The sequence below is a fragment of the Anolis sagrei genome, chromosome 3, assembly GCF_037176765.1.
Source record: "Anolis sagrei isolate rAnoSag1 chromosome 3, rAnoSag1.mat, whole genome shotgun sequence".
Classification (NCBI taxonomy): Eukaryota; Metazoa; Chordata; class Lepidosauria; order Squamata; family Dactyloidae; genus Anolis; species Anolis sagrei.
The window spans coordinates 100,597,029-100,613,360 of NC_090023.1; the positions used below are offsets into that span (position 1 = coordinate 100,597,029).

The window sequence follows — 16,332 nt, forward strand, 5'->3', positions numbered from 1 at the left end:
CATAATTACAACGCTGCACTTCCCCTACCTCTGCTGTATAGGATCCTCTAACTAAGCAGGAAAACTTGATTCTACCAAGCTGATAATAGTTATTTTCCTGACCTAAAAAACCCAAAGAAGATAATTATGAATGAGAATCAGCAAGTTCTTGTGTAAATGGGTGTATTCAAATCTCATTATTCCAAAACTGTTGGTTGTTTCCACTACAGAGAAAAAGTTAGCCATTGCAATGCACACAACCCAAGAACTCCAAATGGTTATAAAATGCAACACTTTTACATTTCTTATTCAAATCTTATGGTATGAAATCCACAATATCATATGTACTGTTACATACTAGAAGGTTTTCATGTTTAACTTTGTATTATTTTAGTTACAAGCTGCAAACTGGGTGGCCCGTGTGTGTGTGTGTTGTGAGTGTGTGTGTGTGTGTGTGTGGGGGGGGGGTTGCATCATGTAAACACGTTGTTTATTCCTGTAGCACTGCAAATAACTATGTTCCATTATCTGTTATCTAAATTTGCTCGTTTCTCAATTACTTACAGTTTTTATCCTTATCCTGCAAGCACATAGATTCTCTCCCCCCTTTTAAAAAAATGGGGTTTTGACATTTTAAGTAATCAAACTTTTGCAATATTGATATTTGTGTTTAAAAGAAATGTGATTTACTAAAATAGAGATATTTCTTAATTTTAATTTTTTTTTAAAAAAAGAAAATTACGGAAAAGGATCAAGCAGCTGCATTATGGCAGAGTACTGAGGACTCTGTGCTGGTTAGGAAGCCACCCACAGGACAGCCCATTTGCCCACGTCATTGATACGATCCAATGTGGGCAATATGACAGCTTTTATCCCACGTGTTTTTGTACTTTTGAAATGGAATATTCTCGTTCCTGCACGCAGAAGACAATCTCAGACTGTCTTCTGCCCAATCCTTTTTGTGACTGTTTCTGATGTTTAACTGGTGAATTGTGATGAAGCTGATAGAACATGTCGTGGGAAGAGTTTCATCATAGGGTTGTTGTAGGTTTTTTCAGGCTATATGGCCATGTTCTAGAGGCATTCTCTCCTGACGTTTCTCCTGCATCTATGGCAAGCATCCTCAGAGGTAGAGAGTTTCACCATAAATCATACACTCAATGGATTAGATCTGTTTTAAAATGGGACGGGTAGGATAAGGTGCTTACTGTCTATTGGTGGGTCCATGAATTTCCTAGGTCTTTCTTAGTCATGGAATTCTCAGGGGTGGCTTTGTCAGTTTTTTCCTCTGAAATATAAGATCCTTCCACACAGCCATGTAACCCAAAATATAAAGGCAGATAATCCACAATATCTGCTTTGAACTGGGTTATTTGAGTCCACACTGCCATATAATCCTGTTCAATGTGGATTTTACACAGCTGTGTGGAAGGGACCATAGACGACAAGTCCTGGTAGTCACTGGTTATCTCCCATCCAATTATAAAAGATTAGATTGGATAAGATGCCTTTAGGGTAGTCATCCTTTTCTTCTTTCCATTTTCCTCCTCGATTCTATTTGGTTAACATCCAGCCCAAAGAAACGTTTTTATAGCTTTTAAACTGAGCAGAAATCCCAGATAGGGCACAAATAACAACACTAAGAAAGTACAAGTGAGAATACAGATAGAATAGGTAATTGTGGGAACTCAATACTTCAATCATCCTGGGACTAGGGGCTGGGTGTAGCAGCCAGGAATATGCCTATATGTGCAGAAGGTAGGTTGAATTTTTGAATGCCATAGATATCAAATAATTATAAAGCAATTGCCCATTGTAAATTAGAAGGAAGTTCTGCACTACAAAGGAGCCTAAGAAAGAGTCATAACATCAAACAGGTGCTCCCCCCCTCCCCGAAATCTTACCTAGGGCTGTTCTTGCTGGCGTAGCATCTTTTTTAATCCAAAATGATACCCAGGATAAGACAACTGTTAATATACAGGGAATGTATGTTTGAATTGTGAAGTATCCCATTCTTCTACTTAAATCGAAGTATATAGTCATGACTATATAATCACCTGCAAAAATAAAAATACATATCATTGAATAACAGGCTGGCATTAGTTTATTAACAGTTTGATGGAGATTCACATTTTGATGAAATGAAAAAGAAATCAAAGTATTTATCACCTGAAATGGTATGCATCAAAGGCATGAGGACCAGCCCATGTCATTCTGTTGCCTGAAGCAAAGTACAAGTTGGTGCCTCCCTACATTTCACATACAGAAACTGAATAGCTGGCTACCATTCTTAATTCAACACTCACAATTGGTCAGTTTTGAAATATCTGAGTGTTGTAGCCTGGTCAGATTCTGAGGCTCAGAAGATGAAAAAGGGGATGCTGAGATAGATTCAGAGGGCCCAGAGGAGGACAGAAGTGTCGTGGAGAGAGTTGTTTTGAAATTTCCTGCCAGTTCTCATGAGACTGGAGAAAGCAATATCAGTTCTCATGAGAATCTGCCAGAAGTGCAGGCTGAGAGAAATTTGGGAGAAAAATGTTTGTCCAGGTCAAGGCACTTGGGACTTTGGAGGCAAAGCATACAACAAAGGCAGACTCACTTTTCCCAGAGGCTTAGAGATAAAGAGAGGAAAAGGAGGTGTGTGAGGAATGATTTCATGGGAGGGATTGAAGCCCTTTAAAGTGGTTTCTACTGGTACAATTCCTTGTGAGAGCAACATTGTATTCAAGTGAACAGCTCTCAGTTCCTGGTCCTACGTTTTTGGAATTCATGTATTCAAGTTTTTCTTTGTTCCTGCTTCTAGATCATGTGTGACATAGATTGTCAGACTTGGATTCATGCTATCTTGTTTATGGATATATCTGTGGATTGTCTATTGAGACTGTATTTGAAAGAATTTTGGAGTCTTGGCTATCTTGAAAACACATTTTGGGACTTTGATTCCCTTTTTAAGATTTACTTATTTTTATATACATTTTTCTAATAAAATTTTACTTACTGAATTATCTGGACACAGTCTGATTTGTGGTGAAAAGGTGTTTCAGGTCACTAGTGCAACACTGAGAGCAAAGTGATAGCAGCTTTTGAGGTAAATCCTTCAAGAGGGGACTATCTTGGGGCTTGAAAAGAACAGGCAGAGGGGCTACTCCTCATTATCTGCTGCCTAGTTGAAATCGCCCATGACTACTACATCTCTTCTCTGTGCCTGTTTGGTCAACTGTTGGCAGAAGACTTCATCAAGATCTTCCTCCTGGCTTGGGGGTCTGTAGTAGACGCCTACAACGACATCTTTTTGAGTCCCAGTTCCCTTGATTCTTATCCAGATGATTTCAAGCTGGTTTCCCAGATTGCTGTCTTGAATCTCTTCTGCAGCATAAGAGTTTTTGACATATAAGGCTACTCCGCCTCCTCTCCCCTTTGTTCGGTTTCTGTGAAAGAGGTTATATCCCTCGATATCTACATTCCAGCGATAGGAGTCATTCCACCAGGTTTCAGTGATCCCTATGATATCATATTTGTGGTGTTGTGCTAAAAGTTGTTCGTCTTGTTTATTTCCCATGCTCTGTGCATTAGTGTAAAGACATGTGAGCCCCTGAGATCTTCCCTTGAGCTGTTTAATTGGGATTGTTGTGCTTTTGGTACTTGGTCCTTGTTGTGTTTGTGCAGCCCTCCGTTTAGCCTTCTGGCAATTCCCAGACATTATGGGTAAAGTAGTGTTCACAAGGCTGTTGTCCCCCTCCCCCGGTGGACCTAGTTTAAAGTGCGTCTAATGAGGTTTGCGAGTCTGTGAGCAAAAAGGTGTTTTCCTACTTGTGTGAGATGCACCCCATCCCTTGCCAGTAGGCCATCCTCCTGGAAAAGCAGGCCATGGTTGAGGAAGCCAAAGCGCTCCTCCTGACACCATTTTCTAAGCCAGTCATTGACCTGTACTATTTTTCTGGCTCTTGTGGGTCCGTGTCTTACAACAGGGAGGAGGGATGAAAAGACCACCTGTACATTACATTCTTTTAGCTTTGCTCCTAGAGCTCGAAAATCATTTGTGATCTTTTGAAACGTATGCCTTGCAGTATCATTGGTTCCTACATGAATCAACATGAGGGGAGGATGGTGATAGGGCTTGAGGAGCCTGGTGAGCCTCTGAGTGATATGGTGTATTTTTGCCCTGGTAGGCAGCATATTTCTCGAGCCATCCCATCTAGTCTGGAAATGACAGCTTCCGTTCCTCTAAGGAGGGAGTCGCCTACTACCAAGACCTGTTTACTTTCGGGAATGACAGGGCCCCTTTTATGCAATGTAGTGTGTGTCTCCAGAAAAGTGATCCTGTTGGTGTGAATTGTGTAGGTGAAAAGTGTTGTCCTCCTCCTCGACATCCCCGGTGCATTCGTCAAGGACAATCCATTGAGATTCGTCCAAGAGCCTATGGTTCTCCTGTATGTGTTCCTGTTGCACCTGGTCTATGGTTGGGGATGGTACACCTGCACGATTGTGCAAGTGTGAATGTTGTGAAGTGTTGTCCCAGTCAGGGCTATCCCCTGCACACTGATCAAGGATGAGCCACTGATCAGTATCTAAGCCATTCTGGTCTTCCCCAATATGTTGTGTTTCTTGGTCAGGTGATAGTTGTGTGAGAATTTGGAATCTATTGTGTAACTGCAGCTGAGCGGAAGTATTCTGAGGAGGCTTCCGGGTCCTATGTGTCCTTCTAAGGGTGACATTTCTCCAAGCCTGAGGGTTGTCCACATCTGAGGTGCTGTTCTCTTGAGCCTCCCCGTAATGTTGGTGTGATATGGGCTGCGTGTCTAGGACAGCTTGGTGTGTGGTGTCTAAGAACAGCTCAAGTTCCTGAATGTCCTTAAGGGTCTTAATACGGTCCTCGAGTTGTCAGATACTGTGTTCCATGCGAGTGATCTGTGTACACTTGGGGCAGATGTAATTGAGTAATTGTAGTGTGAAAAAGCTGAACATGCCACAGCTTGTGCATGAGATGGGAAGTTTTTGTGTTTGTTCCATCTGGAGGTTGCTAATGACCTCCTCTTGGTGTGTGTTTTATGTTGTTGTCTGTATGCAGGGGTGAAAGTATAGGTTACTGAGTGTACGAGTTCTGGTTTATATAGGATAACCAGGAAGCCCCGCCTCTCAAACAAAGCAGTTAATTTTTAAACTCAGGAAGCCCCGCCTCTCAAACAAAGCAGTTAATTTTTAAACTCAGGAAGCCCCGCCTCTCAAACAGAGCAGTTAATTTTTAAACTCAGGAAGCCCCGCCTCTCAAACAAAGCAGTTAATTTTTAAACTCAGGAAGTCCCGCCTCTCAAACAGAGCAGTTAATTTTTAAACTCAGGAAGCCCCTCCTCTCAAACAAAGCAGTTAATTTTTAAACTCAGGAAGCCCCGCCTCTCAAACAAAGCAGTTAATTTTTAAACTCAGGAAGCCCCGCCTCTCAAACAGAGCAGTTAATTTTTAAACTCAGGAAGCCCCACCTCTCAAACAAAGCAGCACTGAAAGCAGTTAAATTTAAACACAGAAACCCCTCCTCTCAAACAGGCAACACTGAAAGCAGTTAAATTTAAACAAAGCTTATCCTGAAGCAGAAAGAAACAAAATGGATTCTTGCTTCCTCAACTTCTGTGGGAGCCCAGCTGTTGTAGGCCAAAAACATCTGGGGACCCCAGGTTGAGAACCACTGGTGTAGAGGCTTTAAAAATGAAACTTGTAATCCAGCCCAGCTAATGAAAGCCTTGGATAATACATTGTGTGGGAAATTCAGAATATGGTGAAACTAGGTGAATTGGGTAATATGGGAGTCATAAGATATATGAACACAAAACTCCAAGCATACATAAACATTGTAAATATTTCATATGAAAATTAATATGTAATATAGCTAACATGTGCAAAAACTGAGGGTATTCCCAAGAATCTGACTGGAACACATTGCCTTACATTTGATATTATGCTTTACATCATACTTTAGGACCTTATATGGAAATGTAAGAAAGATCTAACTGAGCAATCCTATGTATTTCTATTCAGAAGTAAGAGCCATTGAGTTTAATGGAGCAAACTCCCAGGAAAGTGGTTGTAGAGTTCAATCTTCTGCAGAGCAGTATATTTGCACTGGGGCTCTGATAGAATAAGAAGCTTGAAGACATCATCTTTAAAGAAAGCACTCAGACATGATTATGTAGCACTAAATTTTCTTTGAAATCTGTGTATACCATCTTAAGAATACCAGATCTCTTAAAATACTGAATACTGTCCTTGGAGGAAACTAGAATTCCAATATTTGAAAGCAAAGGAACAACATCTTGTCAGGGAATGTTAGCAGTATCATTTCCTTGGGAATATCTTTCACAACATACATTATAGGAGGCTAGGCTGCATATGATGTGGCAAAGCAGCTCTTCGTGCAACATGAAAAAAGTGTGTGAAATAATATTGCAATATAAGATGGCAAATACTTAAAAATGCAATAGTCATAAAAAAGAAAAGGTTTTTTTAAAAAAGGCCTTCATTGTTTTAGTAATATATTTCTGCCTCGACTTGAGTCTTCATAATAAAATGTTCCTCGCAGGATTACATATATAACATGGGAGGGAATGCTGCGCAGGAAATTATTGGACTGATTAAAATGTATCTTTTATTAAGAGATCTTGTTAACAATTTTGAAGGACCTCATAAATAAAACCAAGCAATCCTTTGACGAGATCCATAAGGAAAATAATTACATGGGTAAAAAGCTTTGAAGCAGGATATCAATGAAATGTACAAAGTATTTGGGAAGAGGCAAGTGACTGGCAAATGAAAAAAAAAATGAGAAAAGTAAACAGTATACAGCTTGGATCCAGATTGTATCACCCCATATGAGCCTCAGTGTATGTATGTCTTCAGCTTGATATATAATTGACTTATGGAGACACAATGAATTGTATAGCGTTTTCTTAGACAAGATCTATTCATAAATAGGTAACGACTTCCTTCATATCAAATATAGACTATGGTGGCCCAGGCTCTGGTTACACCCCAAATAGTTTACTGCACCACACTCTATGCGGGGTTGTCTTTGAAGACTGTTTGGAGACTCCAATTTTTCCAATGGGCTACTAGATTTCTCATCAGAGCGGCATACAGGGAACATATCACCCGCCTGTTACATCAGCTCCACTGGCTGCTGGTCCAGTTCCGAGCACAATTCAAAGTGCTGGCTTTGGCCTATATAGCCCTATAAGGTTCCAGACCAGCCTACTTTCCAAATTGTACAATTCGCCTCAGAACTTAAGATCATCCGAGGAGGCCCTGCTTTCGGTCCCACCCTCTTCACAAATATGTTTGGCAGGGACGAGAGACAGGGAACTCACTCCCCAGTGAAATTAAGTTGGTGCCATCTCTCTTTTCCTTCAGGAAAAAGCTCAAATCATGGTTTGGGGACCAGGCATTTGGACAGCAGGCTTAGTAGCAATCGTAATTGATGTACGTGAACTGATAATAGACACGCTTTGGACTAAGTCCCTGAATGTTGAATCAAACTCGGATGCGGCCATATTATTGTTAATATGTTTTTAATTGCCTATTTATATTTAATGTTTTAATCAATGTTTTAATTGTGTTATATTGCTATGTAGAGTGATGGCATCAAATTGTTGCCAGTGTAAACCACCCTGAGTACTTCCTTGGGGGTTGGGAAGGATAGGGTACAAATATTTGAAATACATTGATAAAAAACTAGTATTTGTGCCAAATGGGTTTCCAAGAAGATGAGGCTATTCTACAAAAGGATATGTTGACAAAGAAGCTCCTCTTACATATCCTCATGTAGTGTATTGTTCCCAGAGGTGGGGCACTGTTGTTCATGATCCCTATGCAGTTTTTACTCCTCAGCCATTTTATTATTTATGATCTAGGTAGAGAGAGCTCTGACCTAAACTGCAGACTGTGTGTGGGTGAATACACTGAAGCTCAGTCCTGACACTTTCCACTAAAACACTTTCCATAGCCTTTATCAAATACTTGACTGGAGGAAATTGCTGCTCTTTATGGGCCATAATTCATTTTAGAAATCAGATTCACAATTCTTTCATCATTGCATTCACAGTGGTCTCACATTCCTTTTTTGTATACATTTTTATTTTGATATATGAAAAAAGAAAAGAAACCTACAATCTATGAAATTCAACAATCCAGACACAAGTATTTCCCCAGTTCCACCACCTCCCCATTCCCACCCATTATTTCTAACACCACATGATATAGAACTCGTCTCTAACAAAAATCTGTCCTTTACCAATACATTTTCTTTGCCAATTATCTCCCATTCCTTCGCCCAAGATTTCTTGTGCATAGTAAGTTTGCTGCTATGACCCTGAATTCCTTTTATTAATACTAGATGATTGTCAAAATCTTCACAGGAAACAAAGATCTAGCCACTGTTATTTATGCTTTTTATTCCAAGCTACTGTAGTGCACTTTACATTGGACTACCTGGAAAATGGCCTGGAAACTTCAGTGGTTCAATGGTTTGTCTGTTTACTGACATCACAGCATGCTGCTATGAAAATGTAATTCCCCATTTAATTATTTTTAGACTGCCTTCAATATGGTGACATCAATAATTTAAAAGCTAAATGTGTGTATCATGGAGTATCTTCTCTTCTATGACACCATCAAAGCATTAAAATCTATCAATGAAGCCTTGCTGTGCAAAAGGTAGCATCTTTTATGGATGATATGTTGAACCAGTGTGGGGTAATGGTTTGAGTGTTGGACACTTGGAGACCAGAGTTTGAGACTCTGCTTAGCCCTGGATACACTGAGCAACTCACATTATCTCAGCCTTGGAGCACGGAAAAGACAAATTCTTTCTGAAGAATCTTGCAAGGAAAACCTTAGGGTTGTCTTAACTCGGGGGTACACAATAACAGTAAGCTTTGTCATCAATACGAAGCACAACTTCCCAGCCCAAATCCTCCCTCAGGGATGAGTGCAACCCTTGTTTTGTTTTGTCAAAATTGTGCAAATGAATTAAGACACTATAATGTGCAAATGAATGCACAGTCAAATGCATGTGTGCATCAATTTACAATGTGCAATGTGTATGCATGTGTAATGTGTATCTGCATGTGCAATGGCACCACATGTGTTATTTTGCTTGAACTGAACGTGGGAGTTCTGCTTTAGAAAAAATAGCTGGCAGATTCTGTATAACATCTGCACCGGCATGATTTCAGATCTCATGTGCTGCCATCTGTTCATTAGAATTCCTTTCATTGGAAGTTCAGCAGACAAATTCTTATCTCTTTTAGAGGGAAGGTGAAATAGTACCTTTCTGTCACTTTATTTTGAGCATCTTGCTATCACTACTGATTTTTAGGCATCTTATTGAATGCTTCTTATATTTTAGTTTCAGTTTTTTGACTTCTCTTCAGTAAGTATGAGATTGAAAGCCCAATTTATGACATTATAATTACACTAATTCACTTGTACAGCTGTTGTATCATTTCAATGACTAAAAAAAGCCTCTCAACACCTATCTTTAAGCCATGCAGTCATCCAAAAAGAGCAGTTTCTGAGATGCTGGAGATCAGAGCATTGAGCGAGGACATCCAGCCCTTTCCGACTAGTGTTCTGAGTTGCAATAGACAGTTGTAAGAGGACCCCGCCTCCTCCGAGGCATTAGGAGCTGCATGGCTTAAAAATTGTTGAGGTACTTCTGAAGATTTAGCTACTTTATCAATCTAGATCTATTTACATCTATATTTATATACTCTGTATTTTGCAAAACAAAACAAAACAAAAACACTCCAGAACATGGACCCACCTCAAATGGAAGGCTGTCTGTCTCTGTGATGCACAGTAACTTTAAATGAGAATCATGGATATTTTTTTGTTTTAAACTGACTTTGGCTGCATTCATCCTAGCCATTGTCCAGGTGCTGACATCGGAATGGGGTGTCCACACAATCAGCAACCAGGATGAATGCAACTCCCCTTATTTTTCTTGGTCACATAGGTATCCAGTTCTGATATCACCAGAGGTGCCCACATGACCAGGTGGTAATTGTCACACAGGTACTTCTGCTAATGTCAGAATGGGATGCTATCATGACTAGAAAAAAATGGGGGATTGCCTCCATCCATTGCTGGCTGTGTGAGTGCCCCATTCCGATGTGTCCAGAACAGCTAAAAACTCACACAGAGCTCCATGGTTAGCTAGGAGCAACAGTATAATGACACGGAGGGGATGAGATTTGGATTGTCCCAATGGAGTAGATATTCCATCAGGACATCTGGACAACATTCCGGGATTCAGCATGAATATGTCGGATCCAGAGCTGCTCCAGGCTAAACTGCTAAATGTAAATGTTGCTTAAGAGAGAAAGATAGTTTAGCTAAAGAACTGGGAAACCGAAGTGTCTTGGTGCACTATTTAAATAGTTATCTTTGTTAATCTCTCTCTCCTTTTTCCTGGGACTTAATGACTTCTGTGGAATAATATAGGAAAAACTTGATAAAGATATACAGATGAGAATAACATTTCGCTGTGAGCACATAGTCACATTGATTCAAAGATGAGAACCCCAAGTGGCAATTCTGTTCAGTGCTCTAAACCCTTTTCTTCTCATTTCCTTTCACAAGGACATTCTCCTTCTGTTCAGTCTTTCTGTAACAAAACTGGTGCTGATTTCATTCCCTTCCTAGAAAGGGCCGCAGTTTTCATGCCTGCAACCTCCTGTGCTTGTGGCTATTTCCCATTTAGCTCTAATTCAAACTCCTTTGTAAAAAGCACCTCATCTTTTTACAGCTTTAGCAAAAGTATACAAGATGAACATATTTGGAACAAAAGCATTTCAGAGGGTCTCCAATGGCTGTAAGAGCATAAAACATGATCATTAAGGACACAATTACTGCTTGGTTGAAATTCTGAAACCAACAGCTATGTAGTTGCATACAAGAATATAGAGTTTCTTTTCTGACCCTTATTTTGCTGTGTTTCAGTTTAAATATATGTGAAAAGAAAGAACAGTTACTGTGTGAGTGAGCAGATCAGATGACTTCATAACCCTCTCAGTGATTTCTAATAGCCTGGTAAGGGTTTCAGTTTCCAGTTTAACAATAACCATGACAAAATGATCCAATTCCACCCCAAATTTAAATAAGGATATTGTAATTAATAAACCTTGTGGGGAATCACCAGAAGATAACTTTTGTGTGAAAGGGCAGTGAGCTTATTTAATTCTAGTAGGAAAAAATAAAAGTCAAGATGTAAAGAAATACTCTCTTTCTTAATTCCAAGTGTAATTTCTAAGGAGGAGAAAAAACATTGAGGTTTTGATGCTAAAGTTGGAGACCTAGAGATTAATCACAGGAGTGGTTCATGGTGGTGTTACCAAGGGCAGCTCCCATTGGTGTCATTAGGAATTATGCATTAAGCAGCAACAACTCTTACACATAGTTGATCTTTGTATTCAAATCATTATTGATTTATGGTAACCCTAAGGAGAATGGGTTTTCTGGACAACATTTGTTCACAGGGAGCTTGTATTCCTCTGAGGCAGAGAAAGTGTGACAAGCCCATGGTCCATGGCTATGCAGGGATTCAAGCCCTAGTCCTCAGGGTCATAGTCCAAGACTCAAGCTACTACACCATGCTGACTTTCAAATTCAAGTAGCATCTATAAAAGATGTTGTTTTTTTGTACAGCAAGACTTCATCGATAGATTTCAATGCACAGGTGTCATAGAAGAGAAGGTACTCATTAATATACTACACTGAGTCTCTGTAAATAACACCTATCTGAACAAATGAGAGATACACACAAACAATTTTCAAGACAGTATTATTACTCTGAGATACCTTCCATCTATATTTTGATCTGAATTTATGAGGTTTAAACAAAACAGTGAATTTGACAATTCTGAAACTGGACTATTATTTATCTAATGGACTGAAGAGTACTTACTAGGCATGTGCGATCCATACAAAATTGTTTGAAAGTACTTACAAAACTAGGGGGCACTGGCACTTCATTTCTAGAGTATTTCTAATGTTTTAGAGGTGAAAATTTCAGAACTGTAATGAGACTAACAAAATTTTGCAATTAATTTGTTAATTACAATTGACTGTTGCACATGCACAACTTCAGGAGCGTCTCTCTCCCTAATTTTTGAGCTATCACGATAAAACTTGCTACTGTGGTACAACACATTCCCCACTCTTAGCCCACCAAATTTCAGAACGTTTGATGATCCACTGATTTTTAGGGTTTTTTTTAATGAAAATATATATTTTTTTAAAAAATAACAACATTTTCTAGAGAATGACACAAGGGAATAGGGAATCATTCCCCCCAACTTTCAGAAATATTAATACATCTACCAATTTATTATATTTAAAAAAAGTTTTGACAAAAACATTTTAATATCAACCAATTCCTCATTTTCATAGAATCCTCCAGTTGGAGGGGCTATCTAATCCAACTCCCTTCTTCCAGGCAGAAAGGCACCAACAAAACTCTTCTGACAGATGGCCATGGCATGCAGCCTCTAAATTAAGAAATAAATTATTAACATGTCTCTAAATTAATTAATTGGATCAAGCCAACAGATTCATTCCAGAAACATTATGGTACTACTTGATCTCTTATGATTGAAGATTACTACAAACAGCAATATGATCAAGCCTTGACAGACCAATATTAATCCATGCTTTTGAGCCAGTTGAAAATGAAGGGTAGGAGAACATCTGACTGGTCATTCATCTGGTCCCTGAACTCTGTTACATGCAACTTAAGATTTCCATTTGATGAAGGCTCTGGAAACTTGTCCCCAGAGATCGACACATCTATGACAACTACTAGTAGTACTGGCTTGCCATTCAAAGAAATGTAGATGCTTGCAGATTACAGTAGATTAGGCTTGATTATTAGATCAAAATCAAATCTGTCCCCCCAAAAAGGAAATGTTGGAGGGTGGGGGGAGGAGACAGACCTCAGGATGGTCACAGCACTGTTGTGCCCTATGAGATTGGTAATACAACAGTCTTGTACAACTTCATGTGATTTGGGGCTGGTGGCCACTCGATCCCTTTAAGGGTCAATCTGTCTCCCACTTATAGTCTCCCACTTATTGGTTTAGCAAGATGTATGAAATCAATGTAATAGTGATTATGAGTGAGGAATGGCAAGGATTATTATAAATCTCCCAATCCTGTTTCTTTTTAAAGATGTAATATTTATATGGCATCTGAACAAGGAGGGAATATTTTTAATCTCCCAAACTTAGTGGTTTAGAAAGATGTTTTGGACTGAAGTCTCAAAATCCCAGCAGACAAAACACACTCACATCATACAATGACAAATAAAAAGTAATCACAGCATCAAAAAATCTTTACTCTTCTTCCTTAAACTGACTGCCTTCTTTCTCTCTGCCTTCCTTCTTCAAAGTTCTCTCTCTCTTTGTCTGCCTCCCTGCTTGTCATGCTACTCTCCTTGGCCCAATCCCTTTCCTTCCCATTGCCGCATGTGAATGGCTTCTCTGGAGCATGCATGGCTATTTAAAGGCAACATGGTGCCCGCTCCTTCTCCGTCTCCCTCTCCCTCTTCTGTCAGCCCTGATAGGCTGAGAGGTATGCTAACATGTTTGGCTTCACCTCGCAGCAGGGCTTGGTTGGCCTGTGAATTTTTGCCGCATTATAGATACATCTGAAGAAATCGAAACTTTGGAATTGCACCAAGGAAAAGGTTCACATTCTAAATTTTTGTGTGCACTGCACATGCATGTTGGAATATGTGTCATAAGACTGAAATATCAGAAAAACATCCAACTTATGACAACTTCTGAAAAACACACATGCCTAATACTTACACTGTAGTGAGAATCACAGTACTTGTTTCAGTCTCAAGACATTCCAGACTTTCTAATTTTTTCAAGAAACTATTTTGACTCAAATGTATGTAACGCCTTTGTTAATTTATTATCTTTCAATCCACCGGTACCCTCAAAGCAATGTGCAATAAAATTGGACCCTGTTACCACCTGGGGAATCTTTCATCATCATCATCATCATCACTTTATTTCTTAATTAGTCGCTCTCCACCAAAGTGCTCCGAGCGACTTACAATTTAAAATAGCTTATACACCATATAAAACATTCAATATAAAAACATTCAACATAAAAACATTCAACATAAAAACATTAGGAGAGCATTTATTCTTATGTTATTTTGGTAGATGCTGTCTGTGATCTCAGACACCCATTACTGAAATGTTGTGCATAGACCCAGGAATGGAGAGACAAGACACACACTTTGGGTTAAGCAAAGGGCACAGCTTGATGGAATATTTGAAGCATGTGCAATATGATGAATTCTTGTCTATTTTTAACTATCCAATCTATGTCTCAAGTTTGGATGTAAATAAACTTGAGATGAAGCAGCAGATCTCATCTCCCTTTTCCCAACTAATTACCATGCTTGGGAAACTCTGTTGCATCTAGGAGGCCAGGAAAGGTTGTACCAGTCTTCATCGCCCAATTCACACATCTAACAATATGATGTGGGAAGCCAAGCTGAATACACATGCTGCTAGCTGATCAGCTTTAAGAAAGATGACCAATCAGATGCTAGCTGTCCTTCCTACTCAAGGATTTCTGGGGGACATGCTTATGAAAGTTTGATTTATGCACAAGATGCTCATCACAATCCCTTCTTCTTCCTCCCACTTTTACTACACTGCGGTGACCTAACAACAGAAATTGTCAACAAACTATTCATCATACAGATATAATAATTCCCCCAAAGTGCAGTGCAGGTGAAGCAACCAACCAAACCTATTCTCACAGCCAATGTGTTTGGAACAAAATTCTATTTGCCCCAGGGGATGCTAAGTGGACTCTGTGCTGCAGGCATTTAGGAAGACAGATGGGTGTTGCCATGAAATAGGAAGGCAGGAGAGCTGATTAGGGCTGGGCGGTTTCGTTTCGTTAATTCGTAATTCGTTAAAAATTCATTATTTTTTATAACGAAGCGATAACGAACCATTCTGGAGCAACTTAAAAACGAAACGAATTTTTAAATTCGTTTCGTAAATGCTTCGGCTTCGTTATGTATTCGTTTCGTTATAGGTTTGAGGTCGTTTCGTTATTATTTCCGCATGTCTGGGGCAAGTTTTATAGTTGTTTTTTGTTTAATTAGTGAAAAAAAATATAATATCACACCAACAGTCAACAACAGAGGGAGAGGGAAGCTTCAGAAGTTCCCCCTGTCCCATTTGGAGGTTTTTTAGCATATTGCGCGGTCGCGTCCGCCATTAACGAATCGATTCGTTATTGTTTTGTAATTGTTTCGTTAATGTTTCGTAATTTTTTTTACATTTACGAAATTTCGTAAATATCGAACTTTTTAAAAGAAAAATTTCGGAATTCTTTTAAATATCGAAACGCAAAAACACCCAAAAAATGAATCGATTTTAGAAACAAATTTTTCCGTTGTTACCCAGGCCTAGAGCTGATCTTTAAAAGCTTCATGGCTTTTGTATCAAAAGCACAAAAATGCAGAAAACTTTATTTCTGGAAACAGTAAGAAATACAGGTTTTGTTTCATTTATTTCTGCAGAATGATTTCCCCAAATACTTTGAGATGTGGAGATAACTGACACTGCAGAAGTATTAATTAACTATTACTGCAGAGAAAATAATCATGTTGCAAGGAAATATGTATGTAGAATTATATGCCTGCTACATGTGCCCTTAAAGACTCCAGATCAGAGGTTCAAATCATATGGTCTTTGGAGAATACTGAAACTGCATGTCTCACCATCTCTAGTTAGCAGAGCAAATATTGGAGGATGCTAGATGTTATAATATCTTCATGTTTTCTGCCTGTTGCCTAAATTAATTCTCTTTCCCAACTGCAGTACATCCAATGAATCATTTGAAGCTAACATTGCTTTACCATCGATTCAATGGGTCTGCTCTGTTTGAGAGTAATAAATATATTCAACCCAGTGTCTAAATAACTGGAAAGGTTCCTGGTTTTATAGATTTGCAGGTCAATGCAACAACCACTGAATTTCTGTTAATCAAGGGACGAAGACATAAATGTGTTGGGAAAGGTCCCTTTTTTGCATTTGCGGCTGGGAGTGTGAAGCAAATCATTGTGGATGTTCATGTGCTTGACTGCTTTTATGACTATTGAACTTGTATCTTTTCCTCATTGTAATTTCATCTATAGCTACGGCTAATGGTCAAAATAAATAAAGCGAACTGAACAGGGTTAGGGGTTATCTTGGTAATAGAGTTTATTCTAATGACGCAAGAAAGCTGGAGGAAATATTTATGTTAGAGCACCCAAGTGCTCTGTAA

The 16,332-nt window shown here is 39.1% G+C and overlaps 1 protein-coding gene across 3 annotated transcripts in view; it reads right to left on the reverse strand.

Annotated features, from left to right (window-relative positions):
• The window catches only part of GABRG3 (gamma-aminobutyric acid type A receptor subunit gamma3), a 438,558-nt gene that overhangs the window by 18,923 nt on the left and 403,303 nt on the right, over positions 1-16,332 (reverse strand). For all 3 annotated transcript variants that reach the window (XM_060769811.2, XM_060769812.2, XM_060769813.2), the window contains one exon: positions 1,884-2,036. In XM_060769811.2, coding sequence (XP_060625794.1) covers positions 1,884-2,036 — 153 coding nt within the window. The remainder of the gene's footprint in view (positions 1-1,883; positions 2,037-16,332) is intronic.